The sequence below is a fragment of the Macaca thibetana genome, chromosome 4 (genome assembly GCF_024542745.1).
Source record: "Macaca thibetana thibetana isolate TM-01 chromosome 4, ASM2454274v1, whole genome shotgun sequence".
Lineage (NCBI taxonomy): Eukaryota > Metazoa > Chordata > Mammalia > Primates > Cercopithecidae > Macaca > Macaca thibetana.
The window spans coordinates 84,532,126-84,543,493 of record NC_065581.1 but is presented as its reverse complement, the minus strand read 5'-3'; the positions used below and the strand labels follow the sequence as shown (position 1 = coordinate 84,543,493).

At 36.8% G+C, this 11,368-nt stretch overlaps 1 protein-coding gene across 4 annotated transcripts in view; it reads right to left on the bottom strand.

The window, feature by feature from the left end:
• Positions 1-2,986: 2,986 nt before the first annotated feature.
• Positions 2,987-11,368, bottom strand: part of CFAP206 (cilia and flagella associated protein 206) — a 55,064-nt gene continuing 46,682 nt past the window's right edge. For all 4 annotated transcript variants that reach the window (XM_050788058.1, XM_050788057.1, XM_050788059.1 and 1 more), the window contains exons 12-13: positions 6,287-6,430; positions 2,987-3,421 (exon numbers count right to left, since the gene is read on the bottom strand). In XM_050788058.1, the coding sequence (XP_050644015.1) occupies positions 3,191-3,421; positions 6,287-6,430 (375 nt within the window). In that variant the 3' untranslated portion in view covers positions 2,987-3,190. The remainder of the gene's footprint in view (positions 3,422-6,286; positions 6,431-11,368) is intronic.

Sequence of the window (11,368 nt, the reverse complement as noted above, 5' to 3'; positions counted from 1 at the left end):
TCTTTTTTTAATTCATTCATTTATCCAACAAGGTACAAATGCCAGGGGATATAAAGATGACTAAAATTCAAATCTCAAGAAATTCAAATCTAACAGGAAGAATACAGATGTACTACTATCTATACATCAATTTATTTTAAGTGCTATAATAAAAGTAATAATAAAATCCAATGAAAATTTAAAGAAGGAAGCAATTAACTTGCTCAAAAGAAATGGGGAAAACTTTCATGGAAAAGATAAAGTCTGATCACACTCTTTGAGGACTGTACCTGTGGACTACATTCCAGGGCAGAGAGTGAAAAGCACAAGTTAAGAGTTGGGGGTATAAAAGACCATGACCTATTTGGGCTGGGCTCATGCCTGTAATCCCAACACTTTGGGCCAAGGTGGGCTGATCACTTGAGGTCAGGAGTTCGAGACCAGCCTGGCCAACATGGCAGAACCCCATCTCTACTAAAAATACAAAAATAAGATGGGCGTGGTGGCACATGCCTGTAGTCCCAGCTACTCAGGAGGCTGGGGCATGAGAATCACTTGAACCTGGGAGGCAAAGGTTGCAGTGAACCAAGATCACGCCACTGCACTCCAGCCTGGGCAACAGAGCAAGACTCTATCTCAAAAGATAAATTAAATTTTTAAAAAAGACCATGACCTATTTGAAGAGTTTTGGTTCAATCTGGCTAATGTGTGTGGTATGTGGAGAGAGTATGGGAGGGGTAGGAGAGGAAACTGGAGGATAAATGGAGATCATATTTTGAAAAGTTTTACATAATACATGAAGGATGTTTTAGTTCATTCCCTAGGAAGTGGACAAGAGTTTTGGTAACTTTTAAGCAACTGAGGCAAAGGCTAGGGGGAAGAGGAGGCCAGATGACATGATCAGATTTATGCATGAGAAAACATCCTGGTGAACCATATAAAAAATGGAGGCAGCAGTGACGCAGGCAATAAGACAAAGTCCTGCAGGGGAGGGGAGAATAGGAAGACATGAATCTCAGTGACAATTCAGGTCAAATGAACAGAGCTTGAAGGCTAGTAAAAACAGGAAGTTTTTAACTTATGCTACTGAGTAAGGCAGTGGTGCCTTTGTAAATAGAAGAAAATAAAGAGAAAGAAACAAGTTTGGCACAGAAAGTTATTTTGATCTGTGACCTGCTGAAATGGGGGTGACCATCAGACATTAAATTCAGCATATGGTTGGAAATCTTCAGAAGGATGGGGCTTGAATACATGGTGGAGGTCCAGGGAGAGGATGAGTTTTCCATTGGATGTAGCTCCCTTTATTCTGTTGTACTTACCAGGTGACTGTCTGATATTAAGACTGGCTTTTCAAATTGGATTTGGTATTTTTATTCACTTGGCCATTCTACTTCCAAGCCTTAACTTGATAAGCCCAAATTGCAGGTTACAGCCATTCTTTTCTGTGTTTAGGAATCTTGCAGAATCAAATAACGGTTAATTGAACAGATAAAATGACATTCCTGAATTTGTAAATTTTAGTATCACCCCACTCCTCCAGGCCCTGCCTTAACAGCCAGCCAGTCTGTCTTAAACATCATTTGTAAACTACAGGTATGAAAATCACAAAAACTTAAAAGTAGGTTGGTTTGAAGTTTACATGCAGAAAATGCATTTCAAAGCATATTCATAGTATAAATCACATTCAAACAGCCAGGCGTGGTGGCTCACACCCATCATCCCAGCACTTTGAGAGGCCAAGGTGGGCAGATCACTTGAGGTCAGGAGTTCCAGACAAGCCTGGCCAACATGGCAAAACCCCATCTCTACTAAAAATACAAAAACTGGTCAGGCGTGGTGGTGCACACCTGTAATGCCAGCTACTCGGGAGGCTGAGGCAGGAGAATTACTTGAACCCAGGAGGCAGAGAGTGCCATGAGCTGAGATCACACCACTGCACTCCAGCCTGGGCAACAGAGCAAGACTCCATCTCAAAAACAAACAAACAAAAACATTTAAGCTACACAGAAAGCAAATTATACAAATGCTTTAGTAAAAAGTCACCTAAGCAGAAAAAATATGCCAAATAAAAATGACCTCCTAGCTACTAAAGCAAGTCAAACAGCCCCTCCTAGAAGCTTTATTATCCATGAATTGGTATTAGAAGTATGTAAGAGAGTAATAAAACCACAGTTCTAAAATACAGCTATCAGTAATTCATGGGAGCTTTAAACACAACTGCCTACGCAGTCAGGCAAATAAGGCAAAGCAGTGATGTGGGAGGCCCATAAGGCAGCAGGAACTAGATTAGACAGTGGAGGATTGAAAGTACCTGCCTTGTGAATGGGCAAAGCTACTACTTGCAGGAATGCTGGCCAAGCATTAGCAGATATTCTGATTTCTTCTTTTTTGGAAGGGTCAGAAATACAGATTTTATGTCAAATTTCTAGATTTTGAAAAACATCCTGTGAGGTGGGCATGGTGGCTCATGCCTATAATCCCAGCACGTTGGGAGGCCGAGGTGAAAGGATCGCTTGAGCCCAGGAGTTCGAGACCTGCCAGGGCAATATGGTGAAACTCTGTCTCAACAGAAAATTGTTTTGAAAATTAGTCAGGTGTGGTAACACACGCCTGTGGTCCCAGCTACTCAGGAGGCTGAGGTAGGACTGCTTTAGCTCAGGAAGTTGAGGCTGTGGTGAGCTGTGATTATATCACTGCATTCCAGCCTAGGTGACAGAGCAAGGTCCTGTCTCAAAAAAAAAAAAAAAAGAAAGAAAGAGAAAAAAACATCACGTGGACCTTTGCTCCAATTGTTCCAAATTAGTAAGGTTTTGTTACGTATCAGTTTAATCTATGGTAACATTTAATAGCTAATAAAGCTGAAAATATTGATTAGGTTTTAAGTTTGTAATGTTTAACACTAAATATGGTTTAGAAATAGACTTCTATTCCAGTAATAATCTTATAATATATTTCTATCTAAATGTTATAATTTCAATCTTAATGCTGACAAACTTTTTCTAACAAATAAAAGATAAATGGACAGTTTTATTTTTCAACAGAATGAAAACTGTATTACAGAAAACAGTTTGATAAAATGTGGGAACCCAATAAACATACAACCAATGAATGTGCCACCCCACAAAATTAATTTTTATAGATGTTAATATACCTTTAAGTACTTGCTAGTGTTCATAATTGAGTAGCATCTACTTTAAAACGTTGTTTCTAATTAGGTTTCATCCACAGCTCTAGTTAAATTCACCTTGACCTCATCGGTGATTTCACTCTTTCCTCCACGAAGACCAGCCAGGTAAATCTGAGGCCTGGGCACCCCAGTGCTGTCTTCCCTCATGGACTGGGTGCTAGTGTCCTTTGGAGGGTACACCTGGGAACAATTTTCTCTTCTCAAGTGACTGAGATCAGTTTGTACTGAGTGAGTAACTTTCTGGTGCAAATTAGCCTAAAGAGAAAGAGAATACAGGAATTAACATTTCTCTAAAGAACAAATAACCTGAAATATTATCAGATACCAGTTAATATCTGCCTATTTTTGTCTTCAATCCACAAGAAATTAATTCCATAACATAGCATTTTTTCTATAAAACACTGGAAAATCTAGAACATAACAGAAAATTAAATATCCCTTACCAAGAAGTAGAAAAATATGTAAAATGTTGAAAATTGACCTCAAAAAACATACAGATTCAAAATTACAGTGAACTCAACCAGTTATTTGTTAATATAATCTAATTCCTTCATTATTATACTTTGAGATTCTTATAACTTGGATTTTTCCACTATATTTTTTTTGACAAAAATTTAAGATTTATATACAGTATTATCTTTTAAAAATGGGCTTCACCCTAGATTTTTAACATAAAAGAGTCTGATGCTTTCCATTTGTATTTTACAGTATTCTACATTTTGCTTACTCCCTTTATAGATTACTAGTAAATGTGAGGTTAAACAGATTACTCAGGCTGGGAAGCAAGGAGGAGCTTATAAAAAGAAGAATAAGGTTGCTGCGGTTATAGTAAAGGCCAAGAAAAACCTTAGAAGGCATTATAGCATGTGAGTGAAGAAGGAGACACCTGGAATTAGAGGAAACATTTTCAGAGTTTGAGATACTGCAGATGACTGAGAACCGAAACTACTCCCCAACACCCAGGTTATTGTCCACATTAATAAGACTTTACTATTCCACTGTCTTCATTAGCATAATTTTACCATTCCAAGAGACTCTTGCCTAAGCAAATAACTTGATTGCTCATTTCAGTACTACCTCAAAGATGTGTCAACTCTTCAGTAGTAAGCATCGGCACACAGTTTCAGTCCTAAGAGTCTGCATCCCTTGCCTCAAAAAATCTTCTTGCTCTTCCCACCAATGCTGGACTGCTTTTTCATGATCCTTACCCAATCCGATTCAAACCTCCATCCTACCCCCAGTCCGCCTCAGTCATTGGAAGACCTGCCTTAGCAAACTTCAAATTCTCAATAAATTCTGACTTTGCAGTTCCTCTTCTGAGACACTGCCAAAGCACTGTTGAGGTGGTGTTTTCCCTTATGGCTATAAGCAGTAAACTCAGCTTTGTCTTATCCACAGGTTGGGTAGGTGACACTTGGGGAGCTGGCATTCAATATAATACAGTTCTAGGGAATAATAAGGCCCAAGGTGAGAGTCAGAATTAAGTGGAGATTGAGGAATGGGAAGAGAGGGCTCAGTCAGTGTGAAGTTCAGACCCCTGAATACCCCATTCTCTTAACATTTCCAGTCCATACCTATGTTGCCACCTCTATCTCTCATATCCTATCCAGCCATCATTTCCCTCCTCCTCTTTGCCTATTTGTATCTCAAAAGCAACCTAAAATATCACCTATGTTAATTTAGTAGAATTTTCATTTCATTTCTGTTACACCACTTACAAGGAGGTACTGAAATATTTTTAATGTAACAATATCACTTGCTAGACAATTAGCCCATGAAGAACAAAGTAGTGGGATATATATGTTACCTAATAAGTCTGATGAACTCAAGTGAGTTTAGTAGATAATAGAAAATAATATGGGGATTGGGCATTTCTTGAACTACAGAAGAGTAACTGATAAGAAGGAATACTAATGGAACAATGATCTGGAAGATATATAGGGAAACTGATCCTTCCTCAAGCCAGGAAACTGAAAAGCTGCCACCAGAGTGAGTAGCAAAGGAAATAATGTGGTCAATGGGAAGCCTGTGAGAGACTGAATATACAAATGGACAAAGGCTAGACCATATGTGACAATAGAACTCCTTAACTTGCAGCCTCTGTATCGACCAGTCGGGGAAGCCAGTCTCAACCTCTGTAGCTGTAGCAATTGACCCAGAATGTTGAGGACTTAGCCAGCTTCTCCATGTTTTGGATCCTTCTCCCCCAACTCAGGACCAACCAGAGAAACCTAGATATGCTCACCAAACCAATCACATAAAATGCCCTGCTTCTAGTTAGCCTGCCTCCAGTTTTCTCATGTTAACAACCTACAATCAGAGAACACCTAAAGGCTTCCCCCTTTTCTGACTATAAAGCTTTCCTACTCCTCTGCATGCTTTCAGTCTACCAAACAAGTGACAGTGTCTGACTCCCTTGCTATAGCAAGCTCTAAATAAATAGCCTCCCTTTGTTCACATTTGGGTAGGCATTTTATTTCCACACCTGATTTCAGTTAAAGAGATGGATAAAATATACTAAAAAGGGGCTACAGACATAAAAGATTTTATTTTTTCCATACTATAAATATTCGTTGTTTAAAATGACAAGATACTATAAAGAGGGGTTGGTGGGGGGAATTTCACTGAATTGGACAGGGATGAGAGTTTCGAAGACAGGCTTTAAGGGTAGGTATATTGTAATTAAGGTGACTGAGAATCAGAAGGATGAGAGTGCTCAGGGTCTGGAGATAATACGTTGTTCAGAGGAAAATATCTATGCTTTAATAGAAAAGGTCCAAAAAACAAAAAAAAAAAGAATGGTATACCTTAAGTGATTAAAGGAAGTTGGGAGTGCTTTAAATACTAGCACCAAGTTTTAAAACTGATGACAGATAGATAGATAGATAGATAGATAGATAGATAGATAGATAGATAGATAGATAGATAAATTACCATTGTTCTACATATGCTTAAAATTAGAAGACAATCTTATAATGTAAACCTAGCAAATTATAAATTATATTTTTGTTAGCAAAGAACACTGTATAAAACTCGTTATTTTATATAAATAATTTACCAACTCTTTAACAACAGATTAAAATTCCCCAACATATAATTTTAGAAAATATTGTTACAAACCAATTTTATAGCTTTTCTTCTTAATTCCCATTCATTCCACTCATATGATCTCACAATTGTTGGTGGCAGTATGTGTGTATCCGTCTGTGTGCTACTTTCACATTTTGTAATTGGTTTTATATAATGTTTGTCAGCATCTCTCATCTAAAGAAGTGGAGTTTTGTAATTAGTGCTTGGAAAAAATAAACATTATTTACCGATAACTAAAATATTTAGCTAAAACTGACAAAACACTTAAAAAACAAGAATTTTTGGACATGGAATATACTTGTAAATACCAATAAAGAAAATAAGCACATAATTAATGAGCTGAATATAATTGTTTTTCTGGGAATTACGGCTTCATGATTTTGTTTATGTAGGGGGTATTTATTTTTAACTTTCATTTTAGATTCAGGGGGGCACATGTGCAGGTTTGTTACAACGGTATATCACACGATGCTGAGATTTGTGGTAGGATTGAACCCATCACCCAGGCAGTGAGCTCAGTACCCAATAGTTCATTTTTCAGCCTATGCCCCCCTCCCACTTTTTCTACTGTTGCAGTCTCCAGTGTCTACTGGTCCCACCTTTATGTCCATGCATACCCAATTTTTAGCTCCCACTTATAAATGAGAACATGCGGTGTTTGGTTTTCTGTAGGACGTGTATTTTGGAAGCAGAAAACTTCCCTCATTCCCAAGTCAAATATCCCTCCCCACTTTGCACAACTGATAACATAAGTAAATACCTGTTGAAAGTGGATAGAAATGGAAAATAGCTATTAAACATTAGGTAAAAATCACACCTATTTAGACTATCAAAACCTCTTTAAGACATATGTTGAACTCAAGCTATGCCTACATAGCAGGTTGTCAACCAAGGTTTTTGCTTTGTTTTTAGTTGAATATACTGATTTTCTTCTGGGGAATCCAATATTAAGAATTCACTAATTCCAGGCTACACAAGACATAATAGTGCTGAACATGACATTGTTGACGTTGTTGGAGGGAGTGGTAGAGGTTTAAGGAACTTAGGTCACAGTAAAAAGGAGGGAGAAGATATTCTTTCCAAACAACAGATAATCACTGAGTGTCTAACATTTGATATAATTTCTGACTATAAAATTATCTTATGATATAGTTAAGTAGATTTAAAAAATGCTAAAAAGATAGTTAACAATACTGTACCATACAAGTAAATGGCAAGTAAATAATTAGACAGTAAGGACTACGTGAAAAAGACAGGGAGAAAACTCATTTCTGCAGATATTAAAGGTCAGCTGGGAATTAAATATCCAGAAAGACAGGAAAAAACAAGACCAAGTGTATAGGAAAAAATTATGCTTTAGTGGAAAACTATGCATTATCCACATACAACATACCTTTTCAGTCATCTGATTCTATGCTTTCACTGTCCTTGGGCTATCTTACAACTCTGTAAGTTATAAATGAGTGATAGCAAGACTAAATAATTTCTGTAGACACGCAGTCTATCCTGTCTGTAGAAGTTCAGCTGACTCCCTTTCCCCACGTGGAAAAATCAGTGTTGCCTCCATTTACACATTCATTTGAATATTCCTGATCTATAAATGTGTCTGTTCTTAGGGTTCTCTTTTGAACTGGTTATAACATCTACCTGGTCCCCTCATTGATTAATGAATAGATTACTCTTAACACATGTTCAGTTTCATATCTGCATGACAACAATTTTACCCATTTTTGAAAACTATCTTTTAACAAATAGAAGACTAGGCCATATAGAACAAGTTTAAGACCAGTATGTATCTCACAGTTTTTCTGCCAGAGAGGTCATGGAGGGAATTAGTAGAAATAGAAGGATAAAAAGACATGTATGCCCCAAACACCAGTCCCCCAAATTTGGATTTCATCTTACAGACAAAAAACAGAAGAATTTTGAATTCAGAGTAAAATGAAAGGCATTTTCTAATTTGCAGAAAAATTATTAAAATTTTCTATTGTAAATTTTCCCCTCATAATTTTTCAAAGTAGTTGGCTCCTGCAATCATTTGTTCTAAATTAGAATTTTGTATAACATCTAATTAAGCAAAAAATTACATGTGTTAAACTTAAGATAGCAACAATTATAATACTCATCAAAATGAATTACCAGCTCCAGGAACTCTACAATTTGAACAAATTTGAGAACTACTGACTTGGCAAACTTAATTTGGTAATATTTTTTAATTTTTATGGGTACATAGTAGGTGTACATAATTATCAGGTACATGAGATATTTTGATACAGGCACACAATGTGTAATAATCACATCAGGTGATTATCCAGTTGTCTTTGATGGATACATGGGTTGCTTCCAAATCTTGGCTACTGTGGATAGTGCTGTAATAAATATGGGAGTGCAGATACCTCTTTGATATACTGATTTCCTTTCTTTTGGATATACATCTAGCAGTGGGATTGCAGGATCATATGGTATTTCTATATTTAGGTTTTTTTAGGAACTTCTATACTGTTCTCCATGGTGGCTTACTAATTTACATTCCCACCAACAGTGTACTAGGGTTCCCTTTCTCCATATCCTCACCAGCATTCGTTATTGCCTGTCTTTTTGATATAAGCCATTTTAACTGGGATGGGATGATATCTCATTATGGTTTTGATTTGCATTTCCCTGATGATCAGTGATGTTGAGCACCTTTTCATATATCTATTTGCCATTTGTATATCTTCTTTTGAGAAATGTCTATCCAGATCTTTTGCCTATTTTTCAGTTGGATTACTAGATTCCTTCCTAATTGAGTTGTTTGAGCTCCTTATATATTCTGGTTATTAGTCCCTTATCAGATGGATAGTTTGCAAATATTTTCTCCCATTCTGTGAGTTGTCTCTTCACTTTGTTGTTTCCTTCGCTGTGCAGAAGTTTTTTAACTTGATGTGATCACATTTGTCCATTTTTGCTTTGGTTGTCTGTGCTGGTGGGGAATTACCCAAAAAATCTTTGCCCAGTCCAATGTCCTGGAGAGTTTCCCCAATGTTTTCTTGTAGTATTAATAGTTTCATAGTTTGAAGTCTCAGATTTAAGTCTTTAATCCACTTTGATTTGATTCTTGTATATGGCAAGAGACAGGGTCTAGTTTCATTCTTCTGCACATGGATATCCAGTTTTCCCAGCAACATTTGTTGAAGAGACTGTCCTTTCTCCAATATATATTCTTGGCACCTTTATTTAAAATGAGTTCACAGTACATGTATGGATTTATTTCTAGGTTATCTATTCTGTTCCATTGGTCTGTGTCTTGTTTTTATGCCAGTACCATGCTATTTTGCTTACTATAGCTCTGTAGTATAATTTGAGATTAGGTAATGTGATTTCTCCAGTTTTGTTCTTTTTACTTAGGATGGCTTGGCTATTCAGGGTCTTTTGTGGTTCCATATAAGTTGGGTCTTTTGTGATTCCATATAAGTTGTAAGGTTATTTTTTCTATTTATGTCATTGGTATTTTGATAGGGATTGCATTGAATCTGTAGATGCTTGAGTAATATGAACATTTTAACAATATTAATTTTTCCAATCAATTAATATGTTGCTTTGTGTCCTCTTCAATTTCTTTTTTCTTTCTTTTCTGTTTTTTGTTTGTTTGTTTGTTTGTTTTTGAGACGGAGTCTCACTCTGTCACCCAAGCTGGAGTGCAGTGGCGCCATCTCGGCTCACTGCAAGCCCCGCCTCCCAAGTTCACACCATTCTTCTGCCTCAGCCTCCCGAGTAGCTGGGACTACAGGTGCCCGCCACCATGCCTGGCTAATTTTTTTGTATTTTTAGTAGAGATGGGATTTCACTGTGTTAACCAGGATGGTTTCGATCCCCTGACCTCATGATCCGCCCACCTCAGCCTCCCAAAGTGCTGGGATTACAAGCGTGAGCCACCACGTTCAGCCAACTTCAGTTTCTTTCTTCAATGTTTCATAGTTATCTTCATAGAGATCTTTCACTTCTTTGGTTAAGTTTATTCCTAGGTATTTAATTTTATTTGTGGCTATTGAAAATGGGATTACTTTCTTGACTTTTTTCAGATTCTTTGCTGTTGGCATACAGAGATGCTACTAATTTTTGTATGTTGATTTTGTATTCTGCAACTTTACTGTATTTGTTTATCAGTTGTATTAGTTTTTTGGTGGAGTCTTAAGGTTTTTCCAAATGTAAGATCATATCATCTGCAAACAAGCATAATTTGACTTCTTCCTTTCCAAGGTGGATGTCTTCATTTCTTTCCATTGTCTGATTGCTCTAGCTAGGAATTCTAGTACTATGTTGAATAACAGTGTTTAAAGTGGACATATTTGTCTTGTTCCAGATCTCAGAGGAAAGGCTTTCATTTTTCCCCGTTCAGTATACTACCTGTGGGTCTGCCGTATATGGCTTTTATTGTGTTGAGGTATATTCCTTCTATGCCCAGTTTTTTTTTGAGGTTTTTAAATCATAGAATGATGTTGAATTTTATCAAATGCTTTTTCAGCATCAATTAAAATGGTCATATGGTTTTTGTCTTCATTCTGCTGACATGATGTATCACATTGATTTGCATATGTTGAACTATCCTTGCATCTATGGGATGAATCCCACTTGGTCATAATGAAAGATCTTTTTAATGTGTTGTTGAATTCAGTTTGTTAGTATTTTGTTAAGGATTTCACATCAATGTTCATCAGCAATACTGACCTGCAGTTTTCTTTTTTTGATGTGTCTTTGCCTGGTTTTGGTATCAGCATAATACTTGCCTTGTAGAATGAGTTTGGAAGTATTCCCTCTTCCTCTACTTTTTGAAAGAGTTTGAGAAGGACTGATATTCATTCTTCTTTAAATGTTTGGTAGAATTCAGCAGTGAAGCCACTGGGTCCCTGGCTTCTCTTTGCTGGGAGACCTTTTATTAAGGGTTTCATCTCCTTACTTGTTATTCATCTATTCAGGTTTTGTATTTCTTCATGGTTCAATCTTGGTAGGTTTGATGTGTCTATGAATTTATTTCTTCTGAGTTTTCCAATTTATTGGCATGTAGTTGCTCATAGTAGCCTCTAATGGTCCTTTGAATTTTTGTGATATCAGTTGTAATGTCTCCTTTTTTAT